At 35.8% G+C, this 21,967-nt stretch overlaps 1 protein-coding gene across 5 annotated transcripts in view; it reads left to right on the top strand.

The window, feature by feature from the left end:
- DNAJB14 (DnaJ heat shock protein family (Hsp40) member B14) overlaps nt 1–21,967 on the top strand; it is a 55,957-nt gene that overhangs the window by 19,712 nt on the left and 14,278 nt on the right. For 2 of the 5 annotated variants that reach the window (XM_037151919.2, XM_037151918.2), the window contains exons 2-3: nt 3,077–3,248; nt 10,988–11,133. In XM_037151919.2, the coding sequence (XP_037007814.2) occupies nt 3,077–3,248; nt 10,988–11,133 (318 nt within the window). Of the gene's footprint in view, nt 1–3,076; nt 3,249–10,987; nt 11,134–16,118; nt 16,544–21,967 lie in introns of those variants that run through there. The other 3 variants (XM_053666399.1, XM_037151921.2, XM_037151920.2) reach the window with 3 other exon arrangements.

Below are 21,967 nucleotides of genomic sequence, written 5' to 3'. Positions count from 1 at the left end.
ATTTCAATTAGTTTAGCCTTCATTTGTTCCTCTAATTTGTGACTAAAATCAACCAGTTCTGTGAGCATCCTGATCACCAGTGTTTTGAACTGTGCATCTGAAAGTTTGGCTATTTCTTGGTTGCTTAGAGTTATGGGCTCTGGGGCTCTGAGTTGTTCTTGAGCCATGTTTTGATCTGTTTGTGCCTGTTACATGTGAGGAGCGGAGCCTTAGTTGTTTACCAGGGTGGGGCCGCTCAGGTCGCTAGTTTGTGACACTGTATGTGGGGGCGGGGTCAGAGAGGGTCAATAGTGGTCCCCTCTGCTGCTTCCCACTGCTGGAGTCTGTGCAGTCTGCCTCACTGCTCGCTCCTTCGCCTGGTTTATCTGCATGTGAATGTGTGACCGTGGTCAGCCTGCCGCCTTGCGCCCTCACTGGGTCTGCCTGGTGCCACCCTATACCTGGGATCTGCCAACCACCACCCGAGCACCTGGGTAGGTCCGGAGGATTTTTCCTGCGAAACCTCGCTCCACCAGTTGCTGGCTCCGCCCCTCTTACCGGTCTGGCTGAAGGGTTCGTTGTTCGGACTTCCATATAGTTCAGTTTTCTGTGTTTTGACTGTGTTTTTTGTTACTAAAACTTTATTGTCTTTAAACTTGGTTGTGTGAGAAGGTACAGTGTTTCCACCTATGTCTCCATCATCAAATGGTAATTTTCTAATTCTGTTATTCATTCTGCGATTTATTAGTTGGCATTCAACCTATTCAATTTATTAGTATGGATTTAAGGATTCCTATTTAATCCACTACTATAATTTATTTTGAGGTTCAGGTTTCCTCAGATTTAGTCAGCAGGAACCCTCTGTCTTTTTGACATGTCCTCATTATTTTTCAAGCATCTCTACTTTATAGCACAAAAACTTTTTTAAGCCCACTTTTTGTTTTCTACCCTGGGAATCAGTTGTTCCTCTAAGAAGCCCTAATTGTTTTTACTTGGAAACATATAAATACTAGATAAACTCATTGCAACAGGGATGTCATTGCCCCTAGGCCTCTTTAGGAGACAGAGCTAGGAAAATATATGTATGTATGAATGCATGTATGTCTGTTTATGTGTGTGTATATCTGTGTGTTATATGTGTTCGTATGTGGGACTATACACATCTATAGTGATTTAATCTATGTTCATTTTGGTATCTGCATGAAAGTCACAAACCTCTCTTTAAAATCTACCACAGAGTTCATTCGAGCCTTGCGCATTTTCATATTTATAATTCCATTCTCCAACAGTGAAAAACGTTACTCCTATTATCTTCAGTTTATTTAATCAATTCCCCCTATACATAATGAGTTCCTCCTTGACCCCATTGGTGCAGGCTGCATCAAACTTAGCCTTATTTTTGGCTGTGACTGCTACCTTGGTCTCAATAACCTTCCAGGCCTAAACTGCTAAAAGGAAGAGAAGAGAAGGTCAATGTATATATTTTTTCAAGTAAAAAGACTGAGTAAGCTCACTATTAAGAAAAAAATATTTCAACCTGTTTAGACTATCAGAACATATTACTTACTGTATACTCTCTTTTTAAATCATTCAGCCTAATCTCTGTAGGTCACTAGATATATAATGGTCCCCATCAGTCCTTGTGTAAATCTAAATACTTTGGATTCCTGACGCTTGTTGGATTTCTAGGAAGAGCCTATGGGAACTATGCTCAGTAAGTTCTGGAATATTAAAAACAGTTGATCTGTGGTTTTAATGCTTAAAGTTAGGTGGATATGAAATCCTTGGCTCCGTTTTTTTTTTCCCTTTGGCTATCTAAGCATGTTATTCCATTGTTTTGGACAAGTATTTACTGTTGATGGGCAAAGGCTGATAACAATCTGTTTTTCTTTCCCTCATAAGTCATTTTATCTTTTTGCATAAAAGCCCAGTTAATTTTATTAGATTATAGTTTGATGTTCATTAATCTGGGTCAATATTCTTAAGGTTTCTTTCTCCCATTAGGACTCCTAGTGTATGTATGTTGGATCATCTTTTACTATCTTTAATATTTGCCGTTTTCATTCTAATTTTTTGTCTTTGTCATTTAAAATATTTTTACTTTCTATATATTCTCTTTGACATAGACAACATCTGTTGTGTTCGGTAACTCCTTGTTTCTTCTAATTTAGTCATTTTTCATTGATTTTTTATCTCTTATGGATAAATACTTTTGGGGATTGTCCTAGTTCTAATTTATGCTATTACTTTGTATAATGTGTAATTTCTTAAAGTTTTTTCAGTGTGGCTTGGAGTAGTAGGTTATATTGTTTACCTGTTTTGTCAGCAGGTCTTTGTGGTGTGTATTTATTTTGTTCAGAGATTTATTCCTATTCTCTTTTTTCTTATAATAACTTTGTATCAGCTTTCACTTCTCTCATTTTCTTTCACACATTTTTGCGTGTAATTAGCCCTTCAAAATACACAGAGACTCTTCATTTTTTGTATAACGGTTGAAAATATAGGCTCTGGTAGAAGTAATGCCATTGAACATGGTTGGTAGGGTATGTGAATGTCTCACACAAGATGAACAGCAGTGGGAACATTTCACTAAAATGTCATATGGTGTGCTTGAGTGTGAGATATGGTTATGTTACAGAAATACATGCTTATGATTTTTAATAGATTTGGTATAGATTACCAGCTCATAAAAAAGGGGGCATTATTTGTGCTGGACCCTGTGTATCACCTTGCTATATAAGATCTCACTCCTTTCTCTTTTCCCATTTATCTGGAGTTTTTCTTTCCTTTTTTTCTATTGCCCCTGCCCTCTTCAGTTTGAGTACTGTTCCCAGTAGTTTCTCCTTGATATGGCTTTGTTCTGGAAGAGATCCGTGACTGATTAGTTTTGAGAGTCTGCCCTTCAGAGCTTATTATGAACCCACTTGCTATTGTAACAAGCAAAACCCAGTCCTTTTTATCACTTTTATCAATTTTGCCTGCTGTGCTATATAGAAAATCCCTATTGGTAATTTTGGAGTTCTTTTGTTCTTCTCAAGATCATGTATATGTACCTTAATGTGAACAGGCATAGTATGCTTTCTGTATTTTTCTACAGCACTATTGGAAATAATGATGAAAAATGGAAGCACCGCTGGAAATAGCCCTCATTGCCGAAAACCATCAGGTAGTGCCGATCAAAGGAAGCCTAACTGCACAAAGGACAGCTCATCTGGTAGTGGCGATGGTGGAAAAGGATACACCAAAGATCAAGTAGATGGAGTTCTCAGGTAGGACTAACTGTGACTTATTTCTCAGTGACATTTGCTGCTAATGCAATTTTTAAATGCTATAGTACCTTAAAAAGAAAGTGTTTGAATTATAATTCAGTAGAAGAATAGACATCAAGGAATTCAACTCTGGTTGTGTTATGTTTTATATTCTTTATAAAATCAGACTATTAAATACCATCTCTATGGAATGTTTCATCTTTTTTTTTTGTGTGAGTACTTCTGGATGATTATTTTTGAGGAAAATTATTTCAACTTTTTGACATAGTGTAGTATTTAGATAAAACATTGAAAGAGAATAGAATTATTTTGTTATATATATGAGGTCTTTCCTGAAGGTATCCAGCCATGTACTATGAAAAATAGAGACATTTTGAAAAAGATACAAGAAACACTGCACATAGGACAATGACACCTCAGTCCCATAAAAAGTAGGGACCTTGGGGCCTCACACATTCTTCTAGTCACCATCAGCTGCCCTGTCATATTTTTCTAAATCTCATTGACGGTCTGAAATCTCTTCCCTTTCAAAGGTGATTTTTGTTTTGGGAAAAGCCAGAAGTTGCAGGGTGCCAAAGCTGTGCTGTAGAGGGTCTGAGGCAGCTGGGTGATTTATGTTTCGCCTAAAAACTCTGCATGAGACGTGATGCATGAGCTGGTGCATTGTAGTGGAGAAGCTGCCATTCACCAGTTGCGCATAGCTGCAGCCTTCTAAATCATCCAAATAGTGTCTGTAAAGGAATGTTCAAGCCTGATACAAAATTTGACAAAGATTTGTTGCTCTACTCCCTCAGATATCTTAAATGTGACGGCCAAACAGTACACATGCTCACTCAATGGCATCTACTGCCCCCACTGACTAGTACAGTGGTGAGGTCATCGTTGTTCACATATGTGCATTCCAGTCCACTCTTCTTGGCTGCCAGGTTACATTGATGTTACACAAACCATTCTTGTTACATTAACAATGGCTAGGCTTTTTCTGGAGTGACTTCATTATACATGAAAGCAGAAGAAATTTTATGTGAGAGAAAAACTGAGGACAATAGTAACAGCATTTTAAATTTCCTACTTAAATTAATGAAGGATAGTCTTTTTTCCTGTTTATATCTTTACTGTGTATTAGAGAACTAATACACAGTATTAGTGCATTCATCAGCAAAGTCAAGTCTTCTGTCACCATTTACTTCCCTTTTACCCTCTTCTACTTACCTCCACCCCTTTTTCTTCTGGTAATCACCATACTGTTGTCAGTGTCTGTGAGGTTTTTTGGGGTTTTTTCCCCCTTTGCTTAATCCCTTTTTTACCCAGCCTCCCCAACACCCTACTTCTTTTTTTTTCTTTCTTTTTTTTTCCCTGACTATTTTGTCTCAGTGTTTTAGTTTTACCTCATGGTACACTTCCACTTAAAGCAGAAGAATTAGGTAGAGTTAAAAAATTATGAACTAGGTTTTAGAGATTTGACTTTACTAATTTTATAATTTTTAAAAAATTCTGGAAATAAGATGAACCTCTGATTTTGAAACTAGAGAAAATACTGGTAATTCCTGCTACAGCTTTAGAAAGCTGAATTGATGTATTAATGCTGCTCGCTAGGGAAACAAAGTGTAAGGATGAAGGACTCTGAACAGTGAGTGATTAAGCAGATAATTCATACAGTAGACTGAATTATAATACCGTGAACTAGCTCAAGGGAAGAGTAGGTAAAAGAATTTAGATTCTTTCTCTCTTTTGCCCTGTTATTTCTTTCATTCTTCTTTCCTTACCCTTTTTTTTCCATTCTTGCTTTTTAGTTCATTTTTACTCACCTTAATTTGAAATTAAAATAATTTCAAATCAAATAGCAATCATTTATATTTTGCTTTTTTCCTATATGTGTAGATGCTAAAGCTTAATTTAAAAGAATCCCCGATCATTGTAAAGCTGTGGTAAAGGGTGTTTGATTTGCATGAGTGGTAGTGAAGTACTTTTAGAATATAAGTAATATTGCTAAACACTTTTAAAATTGTAGTATTATGTCAGAGAAGGTTGAGTAAGCGAATTACATGCATACATGATGCTTATTTTTGATTTTTTAAAAGAAAAAGCTTTAATTAAACAGTGTGTTGAATGACATTCCATGAAACCCCATGTAACTGAAAACAAATTGTATTTTCTTGCCGAAATTACTTTTAGGGGGAGAACATATTCTCAATGAAAGACCTAAATAAACTGTATACACGTGATTTTTATTTAGAATCATTGTGATTTTTTTTTAAAGAAAGACTATAGAATCACTAATGTATTTGAAAATATCATTTAAAAATATAGTTGAAACTTTTGGAAAACAGGAATATTCCTAAATCTGGTGTTATTTTTTTTTAAATTTTTTTTCCTTAATTTCCGGTGCCCTAGCCTTGAAAGGGAGAGAGGAGTAATTCAAGGTGTGGTAGAAGTGAGGTAGGGAGAGCAGCTCTTCGTTTTTCTATCTCTGTTTTAGTATTTAGGGGGCATTACATGAATGAGAGATGGTGGTAGGTGCAGATACACTTCGTATACAGTAGAGTTGGCTAGGTGTAAACAGAATGTTGAGGGAGTTTCTGTTGGTTGTCTTCTGTATTTTCTGTGGAGTTGAAGAGGAGGTTATCCTTTGAGAACTATAAGAAAAGAGATGAGATTGAAAGCTTGAGGAGAGTAGTGAAAGTATGAAATATTTGTAGAGGGAAAAAGCAAAGGGAATGGAAACATTGCTGTTTAGCATTTTTGGGACCCAGCTATGTTTTGAGACCATGAATTCTTATCAGGTAGAAATATTAATATACCCATATTAGAGATTATTTCTTTGGTCAGTAATTTTATTATACATTTTTCATTAAATAAATGTAATTTAGTTTTCCTTGGGGGACTAAATATGATTGGGACATTCTTTAATAGAATCCCTAACTTATCCAAAATATTTCCATTAATACTTTTATAAGATTTGCTTAGCTCAGTCATGGAACACTTATTCATTACATTAGCCTTCCTAAATGTTGCCTTAATAAGGTAGCAGATCACCAGCAAACATTTATGTGTGGTATGTTTTGGGGGTTTTTTTCAGGGGTTTTTTTTTAACCCAAACATGGGATTTTTCTGAAGAAAGCCGTATTATCTTGTTGGTTAGCACAGTTATGCAAACAAGTTGCTCGGTAACAATTTGGCTCAGTGGGAGAAGCCATGCAATAATACTGCATCCATTGCATAAGTAAGCTAGCTTACAGTAACAGGGAAGACAAAGCATGCAACTTTGTAAAAATAACATTCTACGAAACTAAGCACTATTTATTGTCTTTGAGTGGCATTGAAAAATTACTGAGAAAAAGGTCAATCATCAATCTAACTTGAAAAGGTTTTTCATATCTCATTAAAAAGAGCCCATCTTTAATTTTAACATTTGCAAGATCAGTGCAATATCATTAATTGGGTCATCATTATATTTATCAATTCAGAACACATCTGTACAGCTATTCAGTCATGTGAATTAGGGGGATTTTATTAGTATTTGATTTAAGTTCTTTAAATGAAGTTATCTTGTTAAACTTATATAATAATCCTTTGCCTCCAAGCATAAACAAGTATTTCCCTAAACACCAATTATACATGGAATTTATTTAAATAATCAGCTATAACATGTTTTGAAAAAGAACTGAAAGAAGACTGTCCTCCCCTGCCCACTGTGCTTTCATACATATAAAGATATGAAGCCTGAGCCAGACATACTTCTCCATCATTGAACCCCCAGACAGATCTTTGTGCCTTGTGAAATATTTCACAATATTTCCTTCCAGGGTAGGTAACGGGTTACCTCTTTTTAATTTATTTTCTTTTTTTCTTTCTTCCCTTTTTAAAAAATTCTTTGGTGAGGATGGAGAAAAAGGTTTGAATCTTTCAGTAAGGAGCAAACTGTTAAAAGTGTGACAATACATTTTAGCTAGTAAAAAGGAGCATGATGAACAAAAATATTAATTAAAATAAGTATATGAATGGTGTTTTCTCAGTCAGGTGTGAAAAATTAGGAAAATGAGTGTATTTGGAGTATTAACTTGATATACATAGACAGCCTTCAGCTTTCCATTGGTGGCATCAGCTTCGTACCTCTCTGCTGGTTTCTCAAAGATTTCTCCTTTAAGATATGATGAAAAATTTAGTTCAAGGAAGATATGACAGAGCTAGATACAGCTAAGAATTAATGAATTAATTGTTTTTCCTACTTTTTTTTCTCATTGTGGCAATTCTTTTACCTTTTTGACCCATCTCTAGAGGATTGTAAATTCCAACCTAATTTCTCTGTACTATCCAGCAGCCCCTTCCTGAGCTGCCTTTTTCTATTGCTTAGCCATTTGTGCTCAAAATTTATCAACAGAACAAATTTAGAGGGTTAATGTGGTCCATAATTAAACATCTTAGTCAAACCAAATAGAAATGATCTGAGTATTGTTCAGTGTTTCGTTTACTATCTTTTGTTTTCTACATTCAGGCAGTGTGTGTCATATTCTTGGCTCTGTTCCTTATTTTGTAGTTCTCCTCTGTTCCAAATTGAGTTTTGATGCCAACTACATTTTCATTATAGCACTTACTACCTTTAGTCCAAAAGTTACTTTTGGAACCTCACCATTTCTGCCCTCAAATTGAATCAGTCATCCATCCATCTGTCAACACATACAGTGAACAAGACAGTGTCTACCTTCAAGGGGCCTGTAAAAAAAGAACTCGGACAAGTAAACAGTAATTGTAGTATGGTGTGGTAATTGCTGGCATAGGGCTAAGTTCTTCAAGCTTTGAGAGGCTATAAGAGGGTCACCAAACCCAGTCTTGAGGAACTTGTGTTTTGGAGAAGAGAAACAGCTAAGCTGAGGTCTGAAGAAGTGATGGAAACTTAGCAAGAAAAGAGGCAGAGAACGCATGTTCTGGGCACCAAAACCAACCTTTGAAAATATCTAGAAGGTAAGAAAGTCTGTCTAAACACTGATTGGAAAAAACAAATTGGAAGGAAGAAGATGGTTATTCTGGAGTCTGAGGAGGCACCTTTTTTATTCAGGTTCTGAACAGGATTTTCAAGTCGTACAAGTGAGTTGTGAGTCCTTACTTGTGATCCCTTTCCTAATCACCCTAACAAGCCTCCCCTTCCAGTCTCTGTTCCCCGTTGCCACTTTATTTTTCTCTAAATATTTATCACCATATGATGCTCTTTATATTTTACTTACATATTTGTTCATTGCTTGCTCCTGTCCTAATTGTAAATTTAATAAGAGCAGGAATTGTTTTTTGACATTTTATTCACCACTATAATATTTGAAACAGTATTTAGCAGAAAGTAGATGTTCAGTAAATTTTTCTTGAAGATATAAATCCTGGTTCCCATCTATTATTTGGTTATATGACTTTTGGCAATATACTTAACCACTCAAAGCTTTGATTTCCTCATTGGTTAAATAAGAATAATATCAACTTAATGAGATGTAATGAGATAATTTGTGTAAAATAATGGGATAATAAGATTCTATAATTCTCTATGTGAAAACCTCATGGACCAAATGTAGCTTGTAGTCAGAATTTGTTGTATTTTAGAAAGCTAGTAAGGAGCATACATTCATTATACATCATATAACTGGTAAGCAACTTGGACACTAATGATAATATTTCTGCAACAAAACATACAACTATTCACACTTAAATGGAATAAATGCAAACTGTAGCAATTTCACATTCATTTAGGTTCAATTTTACCTTTAAAAAAGTTCAAGTCAGGTTTTTGCAGTCAGATTAGTGATGGAATAATTTCACAGTTTTCAGGACTTAATGAATATTAGAACATGGGTATGGGATTGTGGACCTGTGCCTGACAAACAGTAGGTGTTCTACAAATGAGTCCTTTCCTTTTTTTCTACTACATAGTTTCTCATCTTATTTAGGGGAGTGAGTCTCTGCCACGGCAGGATCGTTCTCTGTTTTCTTGACTAATATATCTCAGGTCCCTGAACACTGTTTGGGACATAGTTGGTACTCAGTAAATACTGTTGCCTAAATAAAAGGAATGTCACATTCACGAAATAAAATTAACTTGTGTTAATATTAAATATCTAAAGTAGAAAAATCCAATTTTAATTATTGTTACTAGAAAGACTGTGTAACAAATTTTTGTCGATGTGATATAGACAAACTTCTATAATCTTACAGTTTTTTCTCTTGCTGTTTTATATACCAAATGAATGCTTTCATTATAAAAGAACAGCTGAGACCATTTATTCCAGAAATACTTACTGAGAACCTATTCCTGTACCAAGTAGTGTAATGATTAATATGTTTAGCAGTTAAAAAAAAAAAAAAGACCAATCCTGACTCTTTTCTTTGAAAACTGTGAGTCAGTGTTTGCAATACTTTAGATACTCCAAGGCACAGTGGTTCAGCTGCCAGTGAACAACTGTGCCTCAGATCCTTTTACCTGTTACTACTTCTGTCATCAAGCCACTCACATTGGAACACATCTAAAATCACCAAGTATGGCACAAAAAATATATAAAATATACCTGGATTTTAGTGAAGAAAAATTATGAGGTTGTGGGAGAATGTTAGCATCCAAAAGTATTAATGTTCTCTGTTCCGAGTATTTCTTTTCATAATACACATTAAAGATACCAGATTCAAATTGGTTACATCTTCAGGGTTATAAACTATGCATACAGTAGGTCATTGAATAATAATGATTCATTCAACATTGTTTCATACTGTTGGTGAGATGCTATAGGAACTTAACTCTTGTTTGTGTCAACTAGCCTCTGGTAAAATTGGAATCACAGAACCTAATAACAACATCAGGTGAGGACTTAACTGTAATTTTAAAGAGTATGCTCTTCATGATGAAACTGGGGTTAACAAACATTTTGGGGTCCCATGATATATTTTATTAAGAGCTTTTGTCTTTCACAGATGATTAATTCTCTTTAGCGTGGCCGAGCTGAATTAACTTGCCTTGACATTTCAACCATAGTGTGCTGTAATTGTTTTACATGCACTAGAACTGTTGATTTGATAGTTGGTTAGATATATATTATGGAACAGTAAAATTCTTGGAGTGTAATGGATACTATTCCTTAGCTGCAACATAACCTGTGAGGATTATTGAATTCCTTTTTTTAAAAAAAGATTTTATTTATTTTTAGAGAGAGTGGAAGGGAGAGAAAAAGAGAGGGAGAGAAACATCAACATGTGAGAGATACATTGATCAGTTGCCTCTCGCACTCCCCCAGCTGAGGACTTGGCATGCAACCCAGGCATGTGCCCCAGCTGGGTATTAAACCCATGACCTCTCGATTCACAGGCTTACACTAAATCCACTGAGCCATACTAGCCAGGGCTTGAATTTCTTTATGACCTTAAAAATACAGTAAACGTGTTCTTTTTCTCTCATTTCAGTTACAGTTCTGTGCTCCGTCCTTCATCCACAATTGTTATGGACTTTGCTTTACTGTTCTATAGTTGTGACAAATTACACCAAGGACATACTCATGGTCAGTTCCTCTTAGACTGGGAAGAGGCTGGAGGAATAGTCTGTGGTTGAAAAACAGAATAAAGTATTAACCCTTAACATGATCAACTATCATCTGATACTGAGAAAATAGTCCACAGACAGTTCTTTATACTATTCTAATAAATAAGGCATTACAGTATTATATGAACTTCTTCCTTGAAATTTTCATTATAACACACTCTCTTGTTCACAGCATAAACAAATGTAAAAATTACTATGAAGTACTTGGAGTTACCAAAGATGCTGGTGATGAAGATTTGAAAAAAGCTTATAGAAAGCTTGCTTTGAAGTTTCATCCAGACAAAAACCATGCACCTGGAGCAACAGATGCTTTTAAAAGTAATGTAAACCTTTTAAGCAATTTTACTAAGCTCTTTTTAGAATCCACTTATAGTGTTTTCAGAATATTAAATTCTGCCTTTAGACTGGTGCATAGGATCTGGCATAAGCAGGGGTTTTCAGAATCCTTTAAAATTTCACTATTGACTTCTTATACCAAGAGCCAAACAAATGCAGTTGCCATCATGAAAACAACATGCCAGTTTGGGTGAAGTCCGAAGTAACTTGTAGATACCCATGCATGCTCTCTAGTTTACCGTGAACAAGTGATGTGGTGATTACGCCTAACCCTGTAGCATATTATACCATATGGTTCTAAGGGACATAAGCAAAATACAACTTTTGAGAGTTTTTAAGATATTAATATACTAAAGTTGGGAAGTTACTTGGAATTGCTATCTGTCCAATATTCTTAGATTTCTGTTAACTCTGGCCATATTTTACATTTTTTATATGTGATTCTAACTAATGTGACTTTTTTCTTTTTTCATAATTGTTTCATTTCTCTTGACTACTCTTCATCTGTCTTCATTTCTTTCACAATATTTTTTTCAGTTTTTGCCAATTTAGCAAATAAATGTAAAATAACTGATTTTGTAATTTCATATTTTGTTCATATAATTATTTGTAATAGTTAAATTCTAATTCATAGGAAAATGGTTACATTTGTAATTGTTCTTATGAATTTGGCATTTACAGAGCCAACTGTAGTGCTTACAGAGAAATAAATGCTGGGATCTTGGAATACCAGGAAAGAGATACTTTTTTTTTTTTTTTTTTTTTTTAGATTTTATTTATTTATTTTTAGAGAGGGGAAGGGAGGGAGAAAGAGAGGGAAAGAAACATCAGTGTGTGGTTGCCTCTCATGTGGCCTCTACTGGAGATCTGACCTGCAACCCAGGCCTGTGCCTTGACTGGGAATCGAACCGGTGACCCTTTGGTTCTCAGCCAGTGCTCAATCCACTGAGCTACGCCAGCCAGGACAATACTCATTTTTTTTTAAAGATTTTATTTATTAATCTTTAGAGAGGAAGGGAAGGAGAGAAATACCAATGTATGGTTGCCTCTCGTGAATCCCCTGCTGGGAACTGGCCTGCAACCCAGGCATGTGCCCTGACTGGGAATCAAACCTCGATCCTTTGGTTCACAGGCCCACACTCAGTCCACTGAGCTACACCAGCCAGGGCACAATACTCATTTTTAAAATATTCCTAAAGGATAGATGACTTGGTTGGTCTTTTACACAGAACAGTTTCTAAATGGTTTTATTTCTGAAAAGAAGTTGCCAAGCAAAATACATTTGGGGATTGTTAATATATTCCAGTAAAAGTGGCCACCAGAGTGGTACTGGTAAAAGTAAAATATCACCGGGACAGAACCTTCTCAGTTGTTTTGTAAAATTAAAAGTGGTGTCTTGATATTACAGGAAATTTTTCTTTACTGAAAAATATTAACATCAGCATATATTCCCCCAAAAGTTAAAGGAAAATTTCCACATTATGAATTAAAATAATTTAATTTTTGTTGTTTTTTAAAAACAGGTGATAGTGAGTTATTTGCATGTTTGTAATCTGCTTGGTGATGTCAATATTAATTCTTCATTAATGTTAAGAATGTTAAACTGCTTTTTTCTCCCATATCTACATTGAAGTTGTTAGCATTATTGGTTTTGGAATAACAGTCAGTAGGTTGACCAGTATTTTTACAGCCTGTATTGTATTTTGAAGTGGTGAACAGCATAAATGTGCACCCCAGCTGGATACCCAGAAAGGGTTTAACAAAGGTGATTGTACTTTGCTCTAGTATATTTTCGATTTTAATGATGTCCTTTACAAAACTAGAAACTGTTTATAAACATGCTAAGAGGTGATTTATCTCTAGAGGAGAGACTTACATTGTTCAATACACAGGAGATTATCTATAAATCAGAATGCCAGTTAACCCCAAAGAGGTTAGGAATAGGGAGTGGTTGATGAGCCCATTTTTTATTGAGTGAAAGCTACATAGAAAACCCAGGTTGTAACCCAAGGATGCTTGGTGAGTAAAGGCAGTTAATTAGAAAATATTATGTCTCGTGTCATCATACAGAAATGACAGGTTGAATTCATTCAGTACACAGGATATTTTCATTACCTTCTGGGTCATCTTTAATTTTAACCAATTGATCTTCAAAGCATTTGAAGGGGATACAAAGCATTTTATTTTAAGCAAAGACTGTATTTTTTTCTTTTGTATAAAAGGTAAGTATAGGTAGATTGCTCAATAATTACCAAAGCATTCTTGCAGACCATGGAAACCACTTGCTTTTAATTTCCTCATAGAAAAAGAGGTTGAAATTGGTTTCGGGAATTAAATTAAATAGAAGAGAGATTTTCATTTGTGTGTTTTGTAAAGCTTCAAAAGTAAAAGGTTGTTATCAAGGATGTGGACTAAATGATCTCTTAAGTTCATGTGGCTATTTGTCCTTTACAGTTAGTATTGTTAAGTTTCTCAAAGCAGGAAATATTTTATCTATATTTTGAGAGTAACTTGCATTGTATATGTAACCATACTTTAAAAAAATACTTGACTGAAATAGGTAACTTCCCTTCTGTCTGCCACGGATGTTTTCATAACAGTTTACATTGTCTTCAGAGAGTCATAAGTATTTAAGACACTATTTGTTTTTCTTCAAATTATAATTTATTGATTATGCTGTTGCAGTTGACTCAGTTTTTCCCCCTTTACTCCCCTCCACCCAGCACCCCCAACTCCCTCAGGCAATCCCCACACCACTGTTCATGTCCATGGGGTCCATGGGTCATGTGTATAAGTTCTTTGGCTACTCAGTTTCCTATACTGTACTTTACATCCCCATGACTATTCTGTACCTACCTATTTGTACGTTTTAATCTCCTCACCTCCTCACCCATACCACCACAACCCCTTTCCCTTGGACAACCATAAGAATGTTCACCGTATCCATGAATTTGCCTTTGTTCTTGTTTGCTTGGTTTGTTTTCTTAGACTCAATTATTGATATGTATTTATTGCCATTTTATTGTTCATAGTTTTGATACTCTTTTTCTTAAACAAGTCTCTTTAACATTTCATATAATGATTTGGTGATGATAAACTCCTTTAGTTTTTTCTTATCTGGAAGCTCTTTATCTGCCCTTCAATTCTAAATGATATTTTTGCTGGGTACAGCAGTCTGGGATATGGGTCCCTGCTTTCCATGACTTTGAATATTTCTTGCCAGTCCTTTCTAGCTTGCAAAGTTTCTTTTGGGAAATAAGCTGACAGTTTTATGGGAACTACCCTGTAGGTAACTAACTGCTTTTCTCTTGATGCTTTTAAGATTCTCTCTTTATCTTTAACATTTGGCATTTTAATTACAAAGTGTCTAGGAGTGGGCCTCTTTGGATCTATCTTGTTTGAGATTCGCTGTGCTTCCTGGATTTGTATGTCTATTTCCTTCACCAAATAGACACCAAATAGAAAACTTAGAGAAGTTTTCTTTCATTACTTTTTAAAGTAATTTCCAGTATCTTGCTCTTTCTGTTCTTCTGGCACTCCTATGATGGAAATGTTGGAACTCTTAAAGTTGTTCCAGTGGCTGATTACAGACAGTATCCTTATTTTCTTTGTTTTGTATTCTTTTTTCTTCTTGTTGTTTTGATTGGTTATTTTTGCTTCCTTATATTACAAATCATGGATTCATTTCTTGCCTTCATCAGCTCTACTGTTGATTCCCAGTAAATTGTTCTTTACTTCAATTAGTGAATCTTTTGTTTCTGACTGGATCTTTTTATGCTGTTGAGGTTCTCACTAAGTTCCCTGAGCATCCTTAAGACCAGTGTTTTGAACTCTGCATCTAATAGATTGCTTATCTCCATTTTGTTTAGTTTTTTCTAGAGTTTTGATCTGTGCTTTCATCTAGGCCGTGTTTCTTTGTCTCCTCATTTTGGCAGCCTCCCTGTGTTTATTTCTATGTATTAGGCAGGATTGCTATGACTTTCTATCTTAGTAGTGTGGCTTAATGTAGTAGGTGTTCTATAAGGTCCAGTGACACAGCTTCACTTGTAACCCAAGCTGGGTACTCTAGGGTGTGCCCTCTGTGGGCTGAGTACACCCTCTTCTCATAGTTGAACCTTGATGGCTGTTGACAGGTCAGTGGGAGGGATTTACCCAGGCTAGTCAGTTACAGGGTCTGGTCATGCGCACTTACCACCAACCTCTGCCCTCTGGGGAGGGCCAACTGTGCAGGGGCAGGGTGGTGGTGCGTCAGTGTGTTTTGTGGCTGTCTCCTAGATGCACAGGCTCTGGAGTTCCCTGGGTGATGCAGGCCAAGGTCAGCCCCTACCTGTGTTTGCCCAGGGCCACCCTGCCTGGGTTATAAAGCAGTCTCGGATGGCTACTACTTTTACTGTGCTTGGAGGTTCCCAGGTGAAGAAAAGCTGTGAATCTAGGCTGACTGCTGCTAGTGCTGGGCCTGGTGCCACCCAGCAAGAGGTTAGGGGGATTGGGGACTCACTGAGGCCAGCTTTGCTAAGAGGTTGCTTGTTTGAGAGGTTTTAGGAAGTTGTGATGCATGAGCCAGGACCAGCCATTCATATGGAAAAGTTCTGGTAACAGCTTGGGTGGGATGGAGTCTCAGGAAATCTCCAGGGTGGGGTGAACATTGTTAGCCAGGTTGAAGGAGTTTCAGATATGGCACATGCCTGCTGGCTCTGTGGCTCTATGGGGTAGGGTTCAGAAAAGAAACAATGGCCTCTGCCTACCTTTCTGTCGGAAAAGCTGCCCCCCAGTTTTTACCTTGATGCCAGATACTTCAATTCTTCTTGTATGCTACTGGCACCTTTCAAGCTGCTACCCCGATGCTGGAACTCAGAAGAAATGAGTCTGAGTAAGTCCTTTTTGGGTTCTTTAAGGGGAACTGCTTGGGACTCTAGAAGTTTTTTCCACTAACTCAGTCCCTATTTTTTTTTTTTAAAAATTTTTAGCCAGAAGCTATGGAGACTTAATTCTTCTTGGCACTGGAACCCTGGGTTGGGAAGCCTAGTGTGGGACTGGGAATCTTTGCTCCTGATACAGCTCTCCTGAATTTTTATCAACCACATGATTGGGGGACCTGCCCATTCTGTGTCTTGCCCCTCCTACCAGTCTGGATGGATGGATGTCGTTTCTTTAATTCCCTAGTCATCAGACTTTATTCAACTCGATCTGACAGTTCTGAGTGATATTGTTCTATAATTGAGTTATAATTTTGATGTACAAGTGCAAGGAAGCAAGCTGTTTTTACCTATGCCATCATCTTGACTGGAAGTCCCAGAAACTATTTGAATAGTGTCTGTTTGTTGACATATACATGAATGTAATAACAAGGGACGTGGATTTGCTGTATATGTGTTTATTTGATAAATAATAATGGATCAGATGCTGTTGCCTGTGTTAGATCTGTTCAATATTCTTAACATCTAGAGTGTACTCTAAACACAAAGAAGTCATTACAAAGGAAAGTCAAGTCTTACACAGAAATTTTGGAATAATAATAATACCTAACATTTGACAAGCATTTTATAGTTTTTCATTTAATGCTTAATGTCTTATGAAATAGTCAGGGGACCAGTGTCATCCTCCTTTTACAAATAAGAAAATTGAGGGTCAGAGAGATTAACTGATTTGCCCAGGATCTCCCAGAAGACTGAATATAACTAGATATAAAAACAGAATAAAGATGGCTAAAGAAGAAAGATGAAGTAGTAGTATGGTCTGAAAAAAATTAGAGAAATCTTCATATAATAAGTGAGAATTAAGAGTTTTGTCAAATGAATATGATTTCTATGGTTAGAGAGACGATGGCAGAAACTTGGGTATGAGAATGAAGCAACTGATTTAAAAATTAGTGAGAACTTAACACTTCAAAAATTGGAGCATATGTACTCTTACCTGTTGTTCCTTGCCCTAAGTCCAACCGAATACTATATATAAAACAAAACAAACATAAGAAAACTCTGAAAGGAAGAGAGGGGGTAGAATGGCTGGGGACCTTGGGACTGAAAGAACAGTATGGCAGTGACTTGGTTGAGTTCCCTTCATTTTGCCTTTTATATCAGACTGAGTGCTGGCAAAGCAGACAACCCAGAAACATCAATGAGCACAATTCCCGAGAAAAGCCTCATTTCTAAAGTAGCCAAATGAACAATAAAGGGGCAACCCAGCCAGACAAAAAACTTATAAGCAATAGCCATTCTCCTGAAGCCGAATAGTGTAGAAACAAAACTGTGGCCCCACTCATACCCACGCCAGCAAAGGCTGAGTCGAGAACCTAGACTTCCACCTTCTGCAGGCTATAATGAGATGCTTTGCCTATCCCCTCCGCCCATCCTGCCCAGGGTGGTAAAAAAGAAGATCGAATAGGAGCTGATAAACTCCCAATTTTACCTGGCAATAACAAGGTGACCCTCCCCCCACCACCCCACTGCGGTAGTGTTATAAGTGACCCAGTGTAGAGTCAGGACTTTACCACCATCCAGAGGCAAGGAAGCCATATTCTCGTGGTGAAGACACCTGGGGAACAGTAGTGAGGCACCCCTATTATTTCCAGCCAAAGAAATATCAGTGGAGGCTTGATGGAGAACTAGAAATCCTATCCCTGCCTGGCAGTAATGAGGAGCCCCTCCTTTCAGATGTCATCAGAGGCCAAGGGGGAAACCTGGACTGCCGCTCCCACCTGGGAATAACAAGATGGTATCCACTCTTCCCATACTAGAAAACTGTCAGAAAAAGACAGGTAAAACAAAAGTTTTAGATAAGGTCTCATAAGTTCCAGAGTCTCATAAGGTAAAACCTCAAATGATTATATTTCAATCAAAAACCAAATGTCATAATAAGAACCAGGAAAACCTCAAACTGAATTTAAAGTCAATCAGTACATACCCATATGCAGATCACAGAGAAGTTAGATTTGCCTAAGAAAGCATTCTTCATAAAAATGCTTCAATGAGCAAGTGCAACTGTGCTTGAAACAAATTTAGAAAATAAGTCTCAGCAAAGAAAGTCTGAACAAATAAACTTTAAAAAGTAATCAAATTGAGATTTTACAGCTTAAAATATAAAAACTGAAATAAAAACTAGCAATGAATGGACTAAACAGCAGAATGGCAGAGGAAAGAACCAGTAAACTGGAAAATGGAAAAATGTCTATGCAGTATTCTGTTCAGACTGCATAGATATTCTGCAGTCTGAACAGAAGAGAAAATAGAAGGGAAGGAGGCAGGAGAGCTTCAGTGACCAGTGGCACTATAACAACAAAAGATTTGACATTCATATCCTTGAGGTCCTGAAAGGAAAAGAGAAAGAGGGCATACCTGAAAAAGTTCTAAAAAAAATTTTAAAGGGTTAAAACTTCCCATATTTGCCAAGAGATAGAAGTTTATATTATATAATTTGAGAAGTTAAATGAATTCCAAACAGATAAACCCAGAGAAATCCATACAACATCATAGTCAAAGTCTAAAAACTGAAAACAAAGAAAGAGTCTTGAAAGCCACAAAACAGAAATGACATCTTACCTATATGACAAAAGAAAAGCAATTCAAATGACATTGACTTTCTTACCAGAAGTCATGCAGGCAAGAAGGAAATGGCATGTTTTTCAAATACTGAAAAAGAACTGTTAACTCACAATTTTATACTCCGCAAAAATATTCTTCAGTAAAGAAGGTGAAATTAAGGCATTTTCAGCTAAAGGAATAAAATAAGAGTTTGTCATCAGCAGACATACCCTAAAAGAATAGCTAAAGGAAGTTCTCTAAACAAAAAGAACAGTAAAAGAAGGAATCTTAATATAGCAAGAGGAAAGAACACAGAAAAGTACTAGTAAGTGGAATATACATTGCTTCTTTTGAATTTCTGAATTATGTTTGACATTTGATGCAAAAATTTAACATTGATAGTTCTAAATGTGTACAGAGAAACATATATAAGGCAATTATAAATGGGAAAGGATAAAGGGAGATAAAGAGAAGTAAGGATTACACAGCATAATTGAACTGGTAAAATGATGATGCTAGTGGGCTAGGATAAGTCATGTATATATAATGTAATACCTGGAGCAACCACCAAAAAGCTGTACAGAGACATTAAGTTAAATGGACTGCAACTAAAAAATTCAAATAACTCACAGAAAGTAAAAAGAAAACAAAAAATAAAGTGGCAGACATAAGCCCTAACTTATCATTAATTACATTAAATATGAGTGAAAGTAAAATATAAATATATCAGTTTAAAAGACAGATTGACAGAATGAATTTAAAAAGGACTGTATATTATCTACAAGAAAATCATTTCATTTATGGTGGTATAAACAGGCTGAAAGTAAAGAGATAGGAAAATACACATTATGCAAACCATCAAAAGAAAGGAGTGGCTATGTTAATATTAGATTAAATAGACTTTGTATTTAAAAAATTACCAGAGATGGACATTATGTTATGATAAAAGGATCAATTCCTCAAGGTAACATATCAGTATAACTGTGTATGCACCAAAAAACAGAGATGGGCAATATGTAAATCAACAAAAACTGATAGAACCAGAAGGCAAAATAGACAAATTCACAATTATAGTTGGAAACTTGAACACCTCTTGCTCACCAGTTGGTAGAATAACTAGACAAAATCGGCAAGGATATAGATGAACTAAATACTACCAGTCACAGACTGAAAGGGAAGAGTGCAAACCATCTGCCTATTTGCAAATGACATGATTATGTATCAAATCCCAAGGAATATATACCTCCCAAATCCTAAAACTAATAAGTGAATTCTGCAGTGTTTTAGGATATGAGATAAATACACAAAAATCAATTTCTACATTTAAAAGTAATATATTTCTATATACTAGCAGGACATATATAGACCTGGAATTAAAAATATATTACCATTTACAGTCATACACATAACAGACTTAGGTATAAATTAAATTTTTTTTTAAATTTTGTATTGGTTTCAGGTAGACAGCTTAGTGGTTAGATAATCATATACTTGATATAGTGTTCCTCTTGATCTTTCCAGTACCCCAAATGGCACCATACATAGTTATTGCCGTATTATTGGCTATATTTCCTATGCTTTACTTACTTCCCTTAACTATTTTTAACTGCTTCTTATTCTCTTCACCTCTTTCACCCAGTGCCCCAATTCTCTCACCCAATACAATTCTCTCTCTGTATCTGTGAGTCTGTTTCACTTTTGTTTGTTTTGTTCTTTAGATCCCACATATAAGTGAAATCATATATCTGTCTTTCTCTGGCTGACTTATTTCACTTAGCATAATACCCTCTAGGTTCATACATGCTGTAGCAAATAGTAAGATTTCCTACTTTCTTATGGGCAAGCAATAGGTCATTGTGTTTATGTACCACATCTTTCTTATCTTCTTGTCTGTTGAGCACTTGGTTTGCTTCCATAGCTTGGCTATTGTAATAATGCTGCAGTGAATGTAGGGCTATGTATAGTCCTTTGAATTAATGTTTGGGGCTTCTTCCATTAAGTTCCCAGAAGTGGAATCATTGAGTCATAAGGCAGTTTCACTTTCAGTTTTTTGAGAAACCTCCATACTGTTTTCCACAGTGGCTACACCAATCTGCCTACCTACCAACAGTGCACAAAGGTTCCCTTTTCTCCACATCCTTACTAGCACTTGTCATTTGTGGATTTCTTGTGATAGCCATTCTGACAGACATGAGGTAATATTTCATTGTGGTTTTAAGTTGCATTTTTCTCAAAATTAGTAACCTTAGTGACAAAATTGAGCACCCTTTTATATGTCCATCGCCTTCTCTATGTCTTCTTTGGAAAAGTGTCTTATTCAGGCTTTTACCCATTTTTAAATTGAATTGTTTAGTTTGGTTTGGTTTGAAGTAGTATGAGTTCTTTATAAATTTTGAATATTAACTTTTTATTAGATACCTCATTGGTGAATATGTTCTCCCATTTAGTAGGTTGTCTCTTCATTTCTTTGATGGCTACCTTTGCTATGCAAAAAGTTTTCAGTTTGATGTTTAACAAAACTTGTATAGGATTTGTATGCTGAAAGCTATACAATACTAATGAAAGAAATCAGAGAAGATCTAAGTAAATGTAATGATTAATTTGTTCATTGATTGGAAGACTCAAAAAAGTAAAAATGTCAAGTCTCTATAAATTGATACATATACTTAACACAGTGCCTGTTAGAATCCTACCTAGCAAGACTTTTTTATAAATAAAATCAAGTTTATTCTAAAACTCATATGGAAAGGCAAAGAATCTAAAAAAAAAAACAGTTTATTAAAGGAATAGAGTAGGAATAATCAGTATACCCGATTTGAGCATTTACTTTATAGCTACAGTTATTAAAACAGTGTGGTATTGAGAGTGATAGACTTCAGTATAGGGACCCCAGATGTAGATCCATACAAATTTACCCAATTGCTTTTTTACAGTGGTGCAAAAGCAGTTTAATAGAGGAAAGACAGCCTTTTCAGCAAATGGTTTTGGAGTAATTGGATATTCATAGGTGAAATAATAAATAAGTGAATAAATTAACCTTCACCTAAATCTCATGCTTAATACAAGAATGAACTCAAAATGAATTGTGAATGTATATTTAGAACACTTTTGAAGTGTCAGCAAAAAAACATAGGATTTTTTCCTTAGGATCTTGGGCTAGGCAATGATTTATACAGACGGTAAAGTTGGTAAGTTGGGTTTCATTAAAACTTTTTAAAGTTTGCTTTGCCAAGCCTCCATGAGAAAGATGAAAAGACAAACAGCAGGAAGGGAGAAAAAAATGCCAAACACATATC

This window comes from Artibeus jamaicensis, unplaced genomic scaffold, assembly GCF_021234435.1.
Source record: "Artibeus jamaicensis isolate MK-2021 breed Jamaican fruit bat unplaced genomic scaffold, CSHL_Jam_final contig_452, whole genome shotgun sequence".
NCBI classification, from domain to species: Eukaryota; Metazoa; Chordata; class Mammalia; order Chiroptera; family Phyllostomidae; genus Artibeus; species Artibeus jamaicensis.
The sequence above is the reverse complement of the archived record's forward strand: the minus strand, read 5'-3'. Positions and strand labels throughout refer to the sequence as shown.